This window comes from Myiozetetes cayanensis, unplaced genomic scaffold, assembly GCF_022539395.1.
Source record: "Myiozetetes cayanensis isolate MyiCay16 unplaced genomic scaffold, myiCay2020 scf22, whole genome shotgun sequence".
Classification (NCBI taxonomy): Eukaryota; Metazoa; Chordata; class Aves; order Passeriformes; family Tyrannidae; genus Myiozetetes; species Myiozetetes cayanensis.
In genome coordinates, this window is record NW_026087434.1 from 144473 (window position 1) to 162115 (window position 17643).

Consider the following 17643-nt stretch of genomic DNA (forward strand, 5'->3'; position numbering starts at 1 on the left):
AGAAATACACCTCTCTTGCTGAAGATAGTAGTTTAAAAAAAAAAATGCAAGAAAGGGTCATAGTTCAATAGAACTCGTGAGCCTTTAAATAGCACTAGACAGAAGAAGTAGAGAAGTTTTCTGGTGCTGAGATGGAGGGCAAGTAAAACCCAAAAGATTTAAGGTAGAATAGTGATAAAGGAAGTAGGTGTTTTGTTTCTCCTGCGTTTAGTTACCATAACTGAAGATCAGACATCGTGCCAGCATATTGGGGTCAAACGAAAGAAAAAATATCCCTGGAGCAGCTGCATGAGAGGCAGCTGCTGAAGGAAGGCTGGAGAGGCTGTGTATTGAAAATAGCAGAACTGGTTGTTTATACTGCTGAGGGCAACAAAAGATGGTAGAGAAAAATTAGAAGCTTGCAACTTAATTATTTCTTGCAGCAAGTTCACCATAGCCACGAGTGCTAGAAAGTTAGGGACAGAGAAAAGCGTAGGCTTTGACAGGGAACTTTGAACTGTAAAAGGCTGTGAATGGACAGACTCTAACAAACTTACTGAGCAATTGGAGTGTACCTGTTTTCTTACAGTATAATGATTTTGAGTTTTTCCCTTTTGAAGAAAGAAAGCCCTGTGACTCAAGTTACATTGATGTTTTGACTGGAGTAGAGATGCAGCATTTTTGATGTTCTGGAAGGTATTAGCTGAGAAAAGTGGAAATCCTCCACTGTGCTCGTCCTGGTGATGGTCAGTAGCTTTATAAAATGATGCAGAATGAGCGGTTTTGTCGTGATTGCTGTTATATTTGGTTCAGCCGGTTCGATCATTTCCACCTCTCTGCCCTGGACACCAACAACAGGGCAAGCCCCTCACTCAGTGACGGCCCTTTCCCTCGGTTCCTGCTGGGGCAGGGGCCGAAGGGCCCAAAGAAACCGCCCTCGGGGCCTCACGCTCTGCGGAGGCGGCCTCAGGGACAGGGGACGGCGGGTTCCTGCGGGGCTCACGGTACCGCGAGGAAGCCGCCCCTCAGGGGCCGCCGGGGCGCCGCAGCCGGGCCTCTTCGTGCGCGGCCCCTGCTGCCAGCGCCGCGGTTTCCGGAGGGGACGGCGCGCGGCTGCACCGCTGCGCTGGCCGGAGCGGGATGGCGGTGGTACCGTCCGGCAGCGCTGGGGCCCGGCCCGGGCCCAGCGGTCGCGGAGCCCGCGGGCCTCAGGCCGAGCCCCGGGGCGGCGGCGCGGGGCGGCGGCGGCCGCAGCGCTGCACGGGCGGCTGCGCGGGAGATGCCGAAGCTGCGCGGGGAGGCCTTCTGGAGGGAGACGCTGCGGAGCGCCCATTACGTGGTGGCGCCCATGGTGGACCAGAGCGAGCTGGCCTGGAGGCTGCTGAGCCGCCGCCACGGCGCCCAGCTCTGCTACACGCCGATGCTGCACGCCCAGGTCTTCCTCAGGGACGCCAACTACCGTCGCGAGAACCTCTACGGCGAGGCCTGTCCCGAGGACCGCCCGCTCATCGTGCAGGTGAGCGCGGCCCCCGCTCCGGCTGCCGGAGGAGCCGCCCCGGGCTCACCGTGACATGCTGCTCTTGGGCAACGCAGCGAACGCAAATCAGCATTGCCAAAGGCGCCCGCGCCTTCCTTCCTGCTCGTGTTAACAAATCCAGGCGTTTTCCAAAAGTGCGTGAGTTGAAGCTAGTCAGGTTCATTCAGATTTTAACGTGGTTGTGTAGGACGACAGAAATCTCATTTCTTCACCTAAATACCCCTGACAGTACTTAGTTCACAAAGGTGTGTGTTTTTCTCTTTATCTCATGTGTACGAGAGGATTTGGTGTCTTAACCACAGGGACCTGGAGCACCGGACTTCTCACAGGGTTTCAGTCCCCTGCACCTCATTTTTAGAGAGAGATTACAACTGGTCTTGTAGAGTCGAGTTGTGCCCCAGATTTGATACCACTCAGGGAGGATCACAGTTTTTTGAGTAGTTCTCTGAAACCCCAAGCTCGGTTCTTAGCTGCAGAGGAAGGATGCAAGGAAGATAGGAAGGCTTAAAGGAAGCATGTTTTGCTTCTGCTTCCTGAGTACTATGTGATGTTCAGGTACTTCACTCTGTCCCAAAGAGGGAGAATGGATTGTGGAGCTGGAGAATAATGCAGGGAAAGACAGTTGTCATGAACAGAGGAATGGCTGATTTCCAGATGTGGAACAGTTAAATGGGTCACCGTGGAAGAGATGAGAGAAGTCAGTGGGAGTATTACTGGCTTGAAGATGACACATGGGAAACAAGTAAGTGTAGTGATAAACTGCAGAATTCATTACTGGATTCTGAAATATTACATGAGTTTAGAAAGTAAATGAAGGAAAATAGTTGAGGGTCTTTAGGTGCAGCAAACACACCTGCTTTCAGAGTTCTTAAAGACACTTTTCAGCTTCTGCTGTTGCCATCTGTTTTTGACCTTTATAAGAGCAGGATGAGGTGGACCTTTGATCTGTCTCAGTACAGCTTTCACAGAATGACATAATACTCTGAGTTGGCAGGGACCTACAGGGATCATCAAGTCTGTCTTTTAAGTGAATTGCAGGGATTGAACCCACAATCTTGGTGTTATTCACACCACGCTCTGACCAACTGAGCTAATCTCAGGGTCTGGTGTATTATTCATGTGTGGGAAGTTTCTTTTGCCACAGAAAAATACGAGAAATTCAAGTCATCTTAGAAAGCTGTAAGTCACAGATCTTCAGCTTAGTAAACTGTGTGTTCCAGGGGCGACTGCCTGAAGAGGGTGACTTACTATGAGCTTGCTGTGTTATCTTTCTTCCCACTGGCCACTATTGGACATAAAGTACAGAACTAAGCAGAGTAATCTTTGGATTGACCTAGTGCAGTAATCCTTACAGATTTGGTCACAGACTCTTGGGATTAGATTAGGCAGAGGTACAGCTGAGCTCAGCCTGCTCTGTAGGCTTCGTTGATATTGTAAACATCCCCACTATGTGGCTTGAGTTGGAGGCTTTCCATTGTTTCAGTCATCTCAGAGAAAGCGTGTTTTTTTTTTTGTTTTGGTTGGTGTCAGCCATAATTTATGTAGTGCTATAGGTTTAAGTAACACCTTCTGCTCAGAAGTGTTTGAGTTCAAATTTTGTTTCTATTTTATTTAAAGATGTGATGGCTTTGATTTTTGTTAATAATGAATTTTAGAAAATCTGTTTGAAAGCACAAATGAGAAGAATAGTCTGGCTCTGTCCTCTTCAACACAGCAGTTTCAAATTAATCTATTTTCTCTTAATAATTTCATTTTTGCACTGTGCTTTAAATGTAGTGTTAATTATATTTAAGACTGAGCATTTGACTAATAGTCCATGTGTCTGTTTCACATTCCACACTAGTGGGAATTCGGTTTAGACGCAGTAGTGCTTATTGGTATCTACAAAGTTTGAGTTGTCTGAAGACCCAGGGACACTACAGGTAACTCTTTTCCTCTGCACCACCTTGATGTAATAAAATGCTGCAGCTGTTTGTTCTACAGGGAATTTTAAGAGTTATTCCGGCTTATTCTAGAGTACCACATGTAAAATATTCATCCAATATTTCTTTGCCTCTTGAATGCTCATTTTTCGCACTTTGTCATTTGAAGGTTGAGGATCTTTAGCTGGTAAGTGTCACAGGTTTGGTCTGGTTTTTTTTTTCATAGAATACCCTGAGTTGGAAGGGACCCACTAGGATTATCAAAGTCTAACTCCTGGCCCTGAACAGGACACTTCCAGCAATCCCACCCTGTGCCTGACAGCATTGTCCAAATGCTACTTGAGCTCTGGCAGCCTTGGGGCTGTGACCACTGCCCTGGGGAGCCTGTTCAGTGCCCAACCACCTTCTGGGGGAAGAACCTTTTCCTGAGATCCAACCTAAACCTCCCCTGACACAGCTCCAGCTGTTCCTTGTCACTGATCACCAGAGCAGAGATCAATGCTGTCCCTCTGCTGTCCCTCTGCTGCTCCTCGTGAGGAAGTTTTGGACTGCTGTGGAGTCTCCCCTCAGTCTCCTCTGGGCTGAACAAACCCCTACAGGCCCTTCACTGTCTTCGTAGCCTCCTTTGGACTCTCTTTAATCTTGTTTATACTGTGGCACCCAAACTGCCCCCAGGACACGGCTGGCTCTCCTGGCTGCCAGGGCACTGCTGACTCATGTCCAACTGGCCACTGACCAGGATCCCCAGGTCCTTTTCCTGTTCTCCAGCATCTTGTTCCCCAGTCTGTCTGTACATGCAGCATCACCTCATCCAGGTACAGGATCTGGCATTTGTCTTTGTTAAACTTCATATGACTGGTGATTGCCCAGCCCTCTGATTTGTCAAGGTCTCTCTGCAGGGCCTCTCTGCCTTTGAGGGAGTCTGTAGCTCCTCCCAGTTTAGTATCACCGGCAAAGTTACAAGTCATTTATGAAGATGTGGAAGAGCTCTGGCCTGAGGATGGAGCCCTGCAGAACCCCAGTAGTGACCAGTTGCCAGCCTGATGTCACCCCATTCACTGTAGCCCTTTGCACCTGACCTGTGGGGCCAGTTGCTCACCCATCACATGATGTGTTTATCCAGCTGTGGGTTGTGAGAAACAGCGTCAAGTGCATTACTGAAATCTGAAAAGACTGTATCAAATGGCTTCCCTTGATCATTTTGAGAAATGATGTTTGCTGTTATTCACTGTGCATATTATGCCTGTTTTATGTAGCCGATAGTTGCTTCATAACTACATCACAATGTGTTGTCAGTACCTGAAGAAAGCTATTGCCTGATTATTCCGCTTTTCTTTGGTTTTCACAGTTCTGTGCCAATGATCCTGAAGTGTTTGTTCAAGCAGCGCTGTTGGCTCAGGATTACTGCGATGCCATAGACCTAAATTTGGGTTGCCCCCAAATGATTGCAAAGAGAGGTACGTGCAAACCTGAACCCCGAATAAACAGAGAAATGGCATGTTCCAAATGTGAACATTGGCAGTAAAACATGAAGAGGGACAAGCCTTGGGGAGGAGCTGCAGAACTGCTGAAGTCAGACTTAGTTACACCCACTATACCAGGTAATGCTTTGTAGTACCTAAAGCAAAATTTAGATATACTAATAATTAATTCCTATTTCTTTTAAGTGCTAGCTCCTGTGTCTAGAATATTCTTCACAAAAAGTGTTCTTAGTGAGAGCTCGATTTTCTTTCTGATTTCAGTTGCTCAAACAGCCTAATTTTGAAAAACTACATTTAAAATTACATCATGCAGGCACTTAGCATCTCCTATTTCCTTGATACTTGCACAGAGTTTATTCACAGTAGTGTAGAAGAGGACACCTGCTGAATCCCTTAGAGACACTGCATGTTTGAAAACCAAAGTCTGTGTTTGGAAATTTGGGATCAGTTAGGATGTTGAGGAAGATGTGTTCAGTAAATGCCCATTCCTCTTCTAAAATGTCTTTCAAACACTAGTAGGAAATGATCAGTGGTGTACAGAGCAAATAGATCTTTCAGTCTTACCAGCTTTTATCCTGACTGGATTTTTTTTAAACATCTGATATAAACCCCTGAAAATTGGACTTTGAGCTGCCCATGTCAACACACCAGCCCTAGGGAGTACAAGTGAAAGCAGGGTGTGGGGATTCCTTGTTTACCCTGTAAATCTAGTGTGGCTGGGGGAACAGAATGATCCAACTTCCTGTTGGGGCGGGACAGAGCAACCCTGTTTCTGCCAGTGAGGCATGTGAGTGTCTGGATCTTTGTATGCCAGTGTTTATGAAAGCTGTGTGCTTTAGGATCTTACTCCTCTGCACAGGTCTGTCTTATGCTATTTTATCATAGGTCACTATGGAGCATTTCTGCAAGAAGAGTGGGATCTTCTTCAGAGAATGAGTAAGTATTTAGAGAGGGAATCAGAAGAACACATCATTGAGAGGAGCTTTAGGGATTTTTGGGGAAAGGAGGTTTCTTTGGGGAGGGTTCTATTTAGGTTTTGTGAGGTTTTTTGCATTTTTTTTTTTCTTTCTTTCTTGCTGTAATACAGTGGCACCCTCAAGATACTTGGTGGTATCCCACTGCAAACTCATACTAGATCTGTTAAAAGACTTAAGTACTTGAAACAGATTTCAGGTGAAAGTGAGTCAATTAAGTTCCAGTCTCATAAGAGGGCTCAGTGGCTCTCCAACTCTAGAAACAGCAGAACTCCCAGTGCCTTACTTTTTCACTTTGAAGTTCTCAAGTGCCAAGAGACAGGTTTCTGCTTGAAGTCACAATTGCCCTTTTCTGATCAATTCAGTGTACTCCTTCTGTCCACAGCATAGCAAATTATGCCTTTCTTCTCCTAATTTGTGTAGGTTGTTTTCAGGCTCTCAGTAGCTATTGTGAACAGTATCATATTTTTTTAAGAAAAATGTTTGTAATTGATGTAAAAAGCAAGGTTTTGGTCACTGTGTAGAACTGAGAATGTGCGTCCACTTCCCTGGAAGCAAGTGTCTAAACTATGAAGTTAGAGAGTCATTTCTGTTTGCATTCTCTGTGATCTGGGGAATCCTGAGTGCTGTTTGGCACAAAGAAACTGCCGAGAACCTGGGAAGAGAGACGAGGCTTCCTTGTCCAGCATGTAATGTGGCTGTTGTGAAATATGCAAATCAGAATAGGCTTAAGATGTGAAGAAAACCTAGGTCATCTAGTTGGGTGGGAACCCAGAAGAGTTATCTTACACTGTGGTCTTCTTTGTCGTTCCCCCAGCTGCCTTTAAAATCTTGGAGTTCTCTTTTCTACCTGAACCAATATACACCTTGCTTGTCTGCTCCTTTGAAAGGGTGATAAGGAAGTACTTATCACTATAGCTTGTAGGATTTGGGTTAGAAGACAGCAAGTGACTTCTTACATTGTACATCCAAACTCTGGAAGAGAAGAGAATTTCAGAGATACCCTTACTCAGTGTTTTCCTATTGGGCCTCTTTTTTACTATTTTTGTGATTCCATGCACTGTGTAAGGATTATGGGAGTTTAACATCTTCTAGATTTCACCTTGACTCTGTGATCTGCATTTCTACTTAATTGGGTCCACAGTCTACCTCAGTTGATAGGCCTCTGCTTGCCATGGACAAGACTCTACTTGTCAAGATTATTTGAGTGATAATTTGCAAAGAAGCAAAGCGCCTTTCATAGGAAAGGTGGACAAGCATGTGTTAACATTGGAGGAGTACAATAGCATGTGATAATAATAAACTTGTATCAGTAATTAAGTTTTGAGGGGATGGTCATTGAAAGTGAAGGTTTGATGTGGTGGAAACATTAGGGCTATTAAATGGTGACTATTTTATGCCACCTTGTTAGAATGCAGATTTTGTGCTTTATGTTTTACTGTTACTTGATTAACCTATGCAATAAAGATTGCAGAGGACACTGCTGATTTTCTAAGCTGTGAGAACTACACAGCATGAACTTCTCAGGCTTTTTCCATACCTCACGTGGTATCAGATCTTGAGGAGAGTAGACAGTTTTCATAGCATTGTGCAGCCCACTTACCTGTCCTTTCAATCTTTCTCAGTTTTACTGGCTAACGAGAAGCTCTCTGTTCCCATCACATGCAAAATCCGCGTTTTCCCAGACATTGACAAGACAGTGAAGTATGCACAGATGCTGGAGAAAGCTGGCTGCCAGGTAAGGAGGCAGCTGCTCCCTGTATTCTTGCATTGGACATGTGTTTGTGTCAAGTATCTGATGACCAGTTTTTCATGTACTGTGGAGATGAATAGGCAGAGATACTGTTTTGCAGACAGAGCAAACAGGATACAGTGAGTATGTGTTTTTGCAATGCCAGGCAGCAGGTCAGTAACATGATACAGGAGACATGATGATTTCGGTCTGTTGTAATCTCTGCATCCTTTATTGTGCTTGAGCATCTCAGTTTTTACAGTGATGCAGGAGGCAGTGTAGGACTGTAGAAAAAAAGGATATCAAAGATGACCATCACTGCTGAAGAAAGAGGCAGCCTTCTAGGCTGGAAGAGATGGTCTGTAGTTAGAGCCAGTAGTGACAGTATTTGGACCTTCTGCTGATGAGAAAGCTAGATCAATATATCACAAATTCCAAAGCGAATCACAAATGGAATCCACTGCAAAAGGAAATCTGTAGGTTCTCCCATGATACAATCTTGTCATGCCATGGAATAGCACACTGAAAGGAGCCCAAGACCATGCCATGCCAGGTGAGCTGCTGACATCTTTCTGTGATGCTAAACTCCCTGCACTGTTGAAATAGCAGTGGGAATTCAGCGCTTTCATGAAGTGTATGGGGTGAAAGGAAATTTTTGTCAGTGGATTTGTTCCAGTGTTTCATACCTGTGAAAAGTAAATGTAGTTTTGTGTTCCAGCTGCTGACTGTGCATGGCCGTACTAAGGAACAGAAAGGACCACTTGCTGGCGTGGCGTCTTGGGAGCACATTCAAGCTGTCAGGTTAGTGAGCAGTACCAGTTTTACTGGATTCCTGCTAACACACTGGATTTTAAGCAGAGGGTGCAGTGGCATTGAAGAGCAAACAAATTTGTGTGACAGGAGAAGAATTTGTAGGTTGACTCAAATTCTCAGTTTTATGCATCTCTTTTATTCACTGCTATAGAAAAGCTGTAAACATTCCTGTATTCGCAAATGGAAACATCCAGTGTCTCAGTGATGTGGAAGAATGTATCCGTAAGACAGGAGTACATGGCGTCATGACTGCAGGTAAAGAAAATGAACTTTTACTCGTAACAGATGAGAATACAAACTGTTTCTTGTTCTCTTAGCAGCCTCATATACATTTATTAAAAGCTTATGTCAGATTGACTTGGTAAACAGCTTTGATTGACAGCTGAGTGGCCATTCTCTCTCCTCTTATATTGGCCATCTCTTACCAGGACCAGGAATCACTTAAGATCTGTAAGAATTGTTATCCTGGATTTGCAGTACTGGACAGCTCAAATCTAATTACTTGGCAAAGGCATATGGGACTCCTGTTTTCCTGGAATATTTTCATGACATTTGTTAGTCAATGGAGCAATTTTTGAATTGTTCTTAATTAACTAAGTGGGTCTGTGGATTAATATTCTGCAGATGGTTCATGTTGGGTTGGGACAAGAAAGAATTGACATAACTTCCTATAGGAAGAACTAGGATAGGCATCAGAAAGAGATTCCAATCACTCACACATTTACAGCAATGAAGGATATTTTCTGGGGGGTTGTAGAATCTTGGTTTTAGAAAATAGTTGTTAACGAAAGGCTTGTGAAGCCAGTAGAGAAGCACAGTAAGAAGCTATATCTGTAAACTTAAGCCAGACAAATGTCAATGCAGACATAAGGTAAGACTTGTTGTTTAAGTATTTAACCATTGGGCAACAAAAGCAATGATTTCTCTATTTATTAAATTTTTTACTGTTTTTGTGTCAAGATTAGATGCCTTTCTAGAAACTGTGCTTTAATTAGATTGTAAGGTAAAACGTACGCAGGTATTCTTCCCAAAAATGCCAAGACAGTTGAAGGATTAAAAAAAATTTCAAATGCAAGGACCACTTCTTAACGATGCTGCACACACCGGGACCCCTGGAAAAAAAAGGCAACGCCCCGCCTTCTTCAAGGCTTTTTGTATCTTCTCTCTTTCCTCCTCCTCCTCCACGCTCTCTGGCCTGAGGAGGCCTTGTACATGTATGCAGACATGTTATCTCTCTGCATACTAGGGAGAAAGACAGATTGCTCACAGCTTCTTCCTGCAACTTTGTCTGACATGGAGAAGGAAGAAACAAAATATCTAACCCGTTTGAGAGGGTATTTTGCATCTTCCTGAGCGGAACAAGTTCTAGCTTTCTGTTACAATTTCTTGCACAATTGCACCTATCCCGACATAGATATGAGCAGTTTGGCTCAATTAAGAATTGTATAGTGAAATATAGTGTCCTGAGGTGAGGCTAGAGTTTTACGGATCTTGTGTCCCTCTTGTGAGTACACGGGTGATGTGTCTGTGACTGGCTGGTAGAATTACAACAGATAGAGCTGATCAATCCGCAGATTTTGTTTTTTGTCTAAATCCTGAAATGAAAGTTTGAGTATTTCTTTTTATTCCCTAGAAGGTAATCTTCATAATCCAGCTTTGTTTGAAGGCCGAAACCCCTTGGTGTGGGAGATGGCTGAGGAGTATCTGGAGATAGTGCAGAAGTACCCTTGTCCATTGTCTTATGTTAGGGCTCATCTCTTCAAGCTCTGGCATCACACGTGAGTATCTGCAGAGAACTCTTAATGTTTTTAGGGCTCATCCTGCTTATCAAGTGTCTAGGTTTTCTGGGCAAGGATTTGTTTGGCCAGAGTGAGTCTTCTGCAAGGTTTTCTTTCCTGGACCTGGCTGGAGAGGATGTGGGCTGAGGCCTTTACCCATCATATCATATCTGGGAAACAGGACATGGGGAATGAACAAGCTGCCCCAAGACAAGCTGGGGTGTGAACTCACAGCACAGCAGCTGCCATGTGCACATATGCCCTTCATGGCAAGCATGAGTTAACTCACTTCATGTTTACTGTGAAGCAAAGTGCTCTTGCGTTTGTTGTGAAGCAAAAGCATGACCACGGCCAGTTACTCAGTAGCAGCTGATGCACTATACATTCATGTGAACTTATCTCAAAGTACCTTGGTTGTATTCCAAGTATTTATCTGGAAAAGAGGTATGTGTGCTTCTCTGGACTTACAGGGAAGAACATAAGCTTTTACCAAAGGCAAGTGCACTAGGAAAAATCTATAAAAAGCTTTTATAAAGATATTTTTAGTTGATCTCAGTCTAAATATGACTTGATGTTTGGGATTTGCCTCAGGCTTCAAGTTTACCAGCAACTGCGTGAAGAATTAGCAAAAGTGAAGACGCTAGAGGGGATTGTAGATGTCAACAGGGAGCTGAAACTGCGATGCCAGGTACCAAGATGGGCCCCAATCTCCCAGAACTGTCAGCACTTGGTGGGAATCTACCACATGTCATGCAGTTGACACCCATTAGTCACTTTTTCTGGAACTTTGTGGCTTTACCAACCCTGATACTGGTAGTCTACTGCAGTAGCATCCCCTTAAGCCTGAACAACTTTACATAGGATAAAGCTGATTTAGGAGTTACAAGTATGCTTCAATTCACCTGTCTTAGTACAGGGTTTTTTTGTTTGTAACTGTCAATAATTGTTAGCTTGTTTGTGATTTCCTGGAGTTTGAAGTGTTATTTAGCATATTGCCTGAGAACTCCAGGAAAAGTGACTGTAACTCTATGCTGCAGGAAGAAATAGCTAATCAGAAAGAAGGAGAAAAGCCAAAAGAAGGGTTGCCTTTTTTCCACTGGATCTGTCAGCCATACATCAGGCCAGGGTGAGTCATCTATTCTGATACTTGGAGGTATTCATAGACCTTTCACACCCATTCCATCAGTTATCAGCCACTAATTCTGTTCTAGAAGCTTACATTCATTGAAAAAAAATGAAGACTTCGAATTATTTTTATTCTGTTTCTGTTTTTTCGTGGTTATTATTTTGTTCCTGGGGATGTTGCTCATTGTTTGCATCTTCTTTAGATCCTCCTCAAATTTCTCTCTCTCTCTGGAAAGTAAAAACCATGAATTCCACTGTAGCTCAAAAAGAGAACCTGATGTGCAGCAAATATGCTACCTGACAGTGCTTTATTGTTATATGCAGCAGAGATGTTGCTGGTAACTACCATGGTAGCAAAGATGGAACTAAATTGCATTCTATAAAGGATGCTTGTAGTGTATGGACACTTTTCAGATAGGTTATTCCCTTTCTGCTGAAAGTTGGGCTGAAGAAGAGAACGAAGAGTGTCAAGATTAATACTTAAATAAATACTTAAATAAATGCTTAAGTAAAACCTGTGAAGCATAGGCTAACAGGTGCCTAATTTAACTGGCCAACTTTAATTGACTTTCCAACTGATACATCTGACAGTGTGTTTGTTATTAACTAAACAAAAGGTAGGTTTTTCTCTTCCACTTTTAAGGGTAATGACACTTTCTTGTAGCCATGGTAGAAAGGTTTACAGTTTACCCAGATTTCAGTAAAGCATAATAGTGACCAGGGAACAGCTACTTCTTCCCTCCAACCAACTTATGATGGAATTCACTATTTCAGGCCAAAGGAGAGGTGCAAGGAGAATGGAGCCAGTGGAACTGAAAAAGGTGTGCGAGGGAAGCGAACTCTGGAAGAGGAGGAGGATGGAAATTCTGAGCTTCTGTCAAAGAATAAACAAAAAAAGAAGTTAAGAAATCCAAATAAAAGTTTTGATCCATCTTTAAAACGTAAGTTCCATTTTTTTAAATAAATGCATGGACAGTTGCTGATATCACCTGTGACATAATTGCCACTATTTATTTTCCTTGCTTGTGAAGTTGTAGAAACTTTAAAAAGAGGGGGAATTGTTGGGAAATTTCAGTAACAGGCAATGTGATTCAAATTATGTTAATTAATAAAGAAAACAAGGATCAAAATAGCAGGTCACTGATTCACTATAAGCATCTTTTTAAGATCGAAATGCTTTGCAAACTGAATTGTAGCTGTAACTAGTATTTGAAATAGAAATTTTGTTTGCATTTCAGGCAGATGTCCTCCTGTCTTAAGCTTGACTTGAGGATTAGAATTTTCTGTGTTTAGATTTAGCTTAGAGGCACTTAAAAATTCAAAGTATCTTTACCTTGGCACTGTTATTTGAAGTACTGTATTTTTATTTCAAAAAGAGTCCGCGACTAGAAAAGCAACGAACTTTGTCTGATCCTGATTTTTTTTTAACTTACTTTTTCCACATAAAAATGCCATTGCTGAAATCAGCTCTCTCTCATCTTTCCAGCCAAATATGCAAAATGTGATCAATGTGGAAACCCTAAGGTAAGTCAGTACGAGTGTTCCTTAAATGGAAATTAAATGACCATGTAATGGTCAGTGGCACAAAGTCTGGACGGAGATCAGTGATACATGGTGTCCCTCGGGGGTCTGTACTGGAGCCAGCACTGTTTAATGTCCTCACCAGTGATGTGGACAGCGGGATGGAGGGCAGCCTCAGCAGGTTTGTAGAGACATCAGGCTGAGGGTGCAGTGACACACACCTGAGGGATGGGGCCATCCAGAAGGACCTGGACAAGGTTGAGCAGTGGCCCATGGGAACCTCTGAGGTTTAACAAAGCCAAGTGCTGGTGCTGCACCTGGGTCAGGGCAGACCTCAGTATGCATCCAGATTCAGACTAGATGTAAGGAAGTAATTTTTTTATGCTGAGGGTGGTGAAACACTGGCCCCAGAGAGGTTGTGGATGCCCCAGTCCTGGAATTATTCAAGGTCAGGTTGGACAGGGCTCTGAGCAACCTGATCTAGTTGAAAATGTCTCTTCTTTTTGTGGGGTGTTGGACCAGATGATCTTCCAACCCAAATTATTCTATAGTTCTATTCTGCCATTTGAAATCCTGAGGCAGGTCTGTGCCAGTGCCCAGTAGTGCAGGAGCATGCCAAGTCGTGCTGATATGTGGGGGCAAAAGTCCATACTCAGGAAAAAACCTCTCAACCGTTAACTAAGCAATCTGGGCTTGATGGTGCTACACAAAAATAACTAATGTGTATAAGTTCTTTGAGATAGTTTGCTTTCCTGTCCAAAAAAGTGTATTCTTACTGCTTCTGAGGATATTTACTGCTAAGCGAGTTGAGTTAGATGAACTTCCCAAGATCTCTTGGATTTGAATCACCAAACTTCCAGTAATGACACATGTACATTTTACTGTGAAATTAAAAACAAAACCCCCTCTTACTATATTTGGTGGTGATGGAGTTTTTCTGCAAAGTGAGAATTTGAATTTGCAGAGTGTGGTTTTTAGTGTACTAATACAAATACTTTAAATGTCATCACAGTACAGCCTGTAGTGAGTCAGGCAGCACCTGCAGCTCTGGTTCTTGTTGGATTTGGATCTAAACCCTTATCAAAACAAGCAGCTCTGTGCTTGTAGCAGATTAACATTGGCTTTCACCATTAACAATGTGAAACAAGGCAGCTGTTTTCCACGTTGTGCATTGAAACTTCAAATATTTGATATTTGCAAAGGTCTGTTTTGCTTTTATTTACCCTTGGGGAACATGGCTGTTTCCTTGACAGGGAGGTATTGCTGAGCTGAGTGAGCAGAGTGCATTTATTGCTTCTAATATACTTGTAAAGCAGCATGTAAAATGCAAGACATAATTTTCTGTTCTTGCTTAAAAATTAGCATTACACCTCAGAGGTAGGGGAGGGCCTGGAACACAAGTATGTGATGTTGCTTACTATTGAAACAGTTACCACAGCAAAAGCAGCCAGATGGGGCTCAATTTGGAGCTGCAGCTACTGAAGAAAATGTTTTTCTTGCTGTGTTCACTATTGGGTAAACATTGAGCATTGGTCTGGCCTGCTTTTAAAGCCATCCTGTTTCATAGCTAATCCTGGTGACATTGCTTGGTGTGTCAGCAAGGATTGGTGGCAGCTGGGCTTAGGCTCACTTCTGTTTTGCTCTTGCATCACTGTAATGTTGCAGGCAGCGCTTGAAATCTTATGAGTGGACCTCTTTGGGGTTTTTTTCCCCTCTAGATCATGTGTTTCTGAACTATGTCATGAAATTTGGGGGAGGGGGGTGGGGTGGGCAGGGGGGCAGTGGGACAGGGAGAGAGGGGGGGAAAAAGGGACTCAACCAAGGCCTCCCTAAACCTGAAGGGATTTTTAGCTGGGGTGGAGGGAACAAAGCACCCCAGACACTCAAGCTGGCATAGCCACATTATCAGTTAGCCAGGATTCAGCTGCTGCTGTCCCCTAAGGGTCATACATTATATTTTAATAAATACACAGATATATTTTAAGCTGCATATAGGGAAGTAATTCTTTGGTAACATGTATTTTAGGCATAGCTACAGATGGTACCAAGTATGTCAGGCACTATGTTTCAGGGTGTTGCAGAGAACTGCAGCAAACTCACCTGCATGAAATGGGCTCATGCTTGTTACAGAGGGCTTATGGCAACTGCCTGCATGTGGTGGATAACTCAGGCTGCCCAACAGGTTACTGGGGTTGCATAAGTTGAATGTGAAGCTTTTATTTGTTTACTATTTATGTTGATAACCAATATGACATCAACGGTGTAATTTCACTAGGCTTTTTTTTTTCCAAAGATCTGGATGTCCAGAGCTGTATTATTGCTTATTATAGTAAACAGTAATAATTTTCTTTTCACTTACACAAGCTTCTTTACACTCCCATCCCAACCCAGGGCAATAAATGTGTGTTTAACATGTGCCGAGGATGCTGTAAGAAAAGAGCATTCAAGGAGACAGCAGACTGTCCAGGTAATTGCACCTGGCCTTACCAGACACCAAGCAAACATTTCATCTCCCATGTATATTCATTACTTCAGTCTTTGGGTTATGGGTTGTGGGTGGGTGTTAAAATCTACATACATAGCTATCTAAAAGTTTATAGTATAATTTTAAAAGCCTGCTCTTCCTTTATGTATGTTACTTCTTCTGCTTTCAAAGCCTTGGAATGCAGTTTCCAGACTTTAAGGACACGTTCCTTATAAGGAATGAGGTGTTCCATTTACCTGTGCAGTCATCTCATTTCAGGTTGTTGGTTTGGGTTTTTTCTGTCCCTTCCTTTCTTCTTCAGGTCATGGATTACTTTTTAAAACCAAGTATGAAAAATCCCTTTCATGGCAGCACAGTCAAAGAGGAATTCAAAGCCCAGAGATGAGTCAGAGAGGAGTGGCAGAGGTGGGGGAGGCTGTGGTGCTGAAAGAGGATGGTGACAGTGCAGTGTGAAGCTTTGGAAAGGAACAGTCCAAGAGCTCCTGCCAGGCCGCTGCTTCCCTGGGCCAAAGAACCATCAGCTGTGTGAACTTGTTCCTCATGATTCAGTTTTGGAAAAGTTTTATTTAAGTAAAAAAATGCTTACTCAGGGAATTATCCTGCATTTGAAATAAAAAGGATGCAATTAACGGTCTCATGCTGTGTTTTAAAGACTGAAAATGCTGCATTTTTGGGTGGAGGGCAACCTGTATAAGCTGCCCTAACACTGCCTCTTCTGTGTTCATTAACCCTTCATGCCCAGTTTTTAATAGTGGGAAATAAATTTATTTTAGTAGAACAGCCTTCTGGCATACTAAAAATAACATCAGTGACTTCCTCACTAACAGAAAATGTGTCACATCTATCTGTGTTTTAGCAGGCCACGCTTTCAATGCAGAAAGGAATGCATTCGGAAACGTGAACATAAAACTGTAAGATGTTGCTATAACCACATTAACAATTATTAGTTTCTTATGGTATGATAAAACGTAAGTCTTCCATAAGCCAAAGGTTGGAGGAAGATATAATCTTTTACCAGAACAAGTTGTCTTAAAATTATGTGGTAAGTTGGAACCGAGTTTGTGAACTTCCCTGCTCAAAGTCTCATATTTAATTACATGATCATTGTTTCTCCTTCCTGCCTGATAAATTCTGAGGAAGTGTGTCAAAACCAGGTCTACACATGACTTTTTTAAAGACAGGAACTTGAAACCACCTCTCCTACCATCTTGGGGAAACAGTCCACCTCTTCCCTCAGACACATATAAAGCTGTCAGGTATTTTGAGTTTCCTGGTCTATTCCCCCTGAGAAGAAGTAAAAAAAGCTAAATGTTCATTATGCCTGTATTTCAAATGGCTTAAATGACCCCTTCCCATTTACAGTTTCCCAGAAACATCAGAAAGTTATCATTCACCTCCTCCCTGTGCCAGAGAAAATTTATGAAGTCTGGAAAGACGATTGCATGCAAAACCACCAGTTTAGCACAGGAGGACTGGGTTGGGAGAGAGGTTCTGTCATCATGCACACATTTTTAGAACACATCTCTCACAAATACAGTCCCATCACAGAATCACTTACCAGCGCAAAGGAACGATCAAGTTGGTTTCAGACTCCTAAATTCAGGAAGTGCCTTATACCTGAGAATACTAATTGGAGACATTTCTATACAGAATTAGTATTTAAAGTAAGTTTGTGCCAACCTCTCTCCCAAGGCATTTCTTAACAGGTACAAGGGAGAAATGCAGACCTGTCCTGTGGCAGGGCTGGAGAGCTGCTCAGCTCAGCACTGCAACACAGATCTCCCTCTGTGCATCCAGCTACAAATCACAAGGCTAATGGAAAAAAGTTTCACCTGAACTTTCAACAGCCATTCTGGAAGATGCCAACCTTACAGTTACCAAGGCAAAACTGTCCAGGTGGCCCCCCGGGTCACTGACCAGTGCTTGTGAACTCAGAGGCCCAGTTACAAAATGAGCAAAGTCAGGTGGGTTCCCATTCACACCAGATACACCTGCACCTGCACTAACAAGGGATTACTTTCAGACAAGGCAATACACTAATTATCCTGTTTAATAAAAAAATTGTAGTCTGCCAACTCAGTAAGGTAATGGCCTATTTCGTTTCTATTTCAAAGGTCCTTAAGAAGATATACACTTTTTAATGGAGTAGGGGAAGGAAAAGGCAGTGCTCTGCATGTAGAATGATGCTGAAAATGCTGCTCAGTCTTCAGGTTTGAGGGAAATTGGATTTTCATATCTAAATCTATTTTCAGAGGCACACAAGAAAATGTAATTAGTTCACCTGACAAAAAGAAAG

The 17643-nt window shown here is 43.0% G+C and overlaps 1 protein-coding gene across 3 annotated transcripts; it reads left to right on the forward strand.

The window, feature by feature from the left end:
- The first annotated feature begins 1139 nt into the window (after positions 1–1139).
- DUS1L (dihydrouridine synthase 1 like) lies at positions 1140–15981 on the forward strand. 3 transcript variants are annotated; one of them, XM_050319595.1, is made up of 13 exons: positions 1140–1495; positions 4787–4895; positions 5805–5855; positions 7519–7631; positions 8344–8426; positions 8590–8693; positions 10072–10216; positions 10808–10904; positions 11254–11342; positions 12116–12282; positions 12828–12865; positions 15254–15329; positions 15649–15981. In XM_050319595.1, the coding sequence occupies exons 1-13, from the start codon at positions 1259–1261 to the stop codon at positions 15798–15800; spliced, it is 1461 nt and encodes a 486-aa protein (XP_050175552.1). In that variant the 5' UTR covers positions 1140–1258; the 3' UTR covers positions 15801–15981. The 3 variants fall into 3 exon arrangements, with proteins under 3 accessions (XP_050175552.1, XP_050175553.1, XP_050175554.1); XM_050319596.1 differs by having other exon boundaries at positions 1244–1495; positions 7579–7631; XM_050319597.1 differs by lacking the exon at positions 1140–1495 and having other exon boundaries at positions 4895–5039.
- The last annotated feature ends 1662 nt before the right edge of the window (positions 15982–17643 follow it).

Coding starts and splice junctions, on each gene's coding strand:
- DUS1L (XM_050319595.1), top strand. CDS start 1,259: ATGCCGAAGCTGCGCGGGGAGGCCTTCTGGAGGGAGACGCTGCGGAGC. Junction 10,905..11,253: donor AGCTGAAACTGCGATGCCAG/GTACCAAGATGG, acceptor TCTATGCTGCAG/GAAGAAATAGCTAATCAGAA. Junction 12,283..12,827: donor TTTTGATCCATCTTTAAAAC/GTAAGTTCCATT, acceptor TCATCTTTCCAG/CCAAATATGCAAAATGTGAT.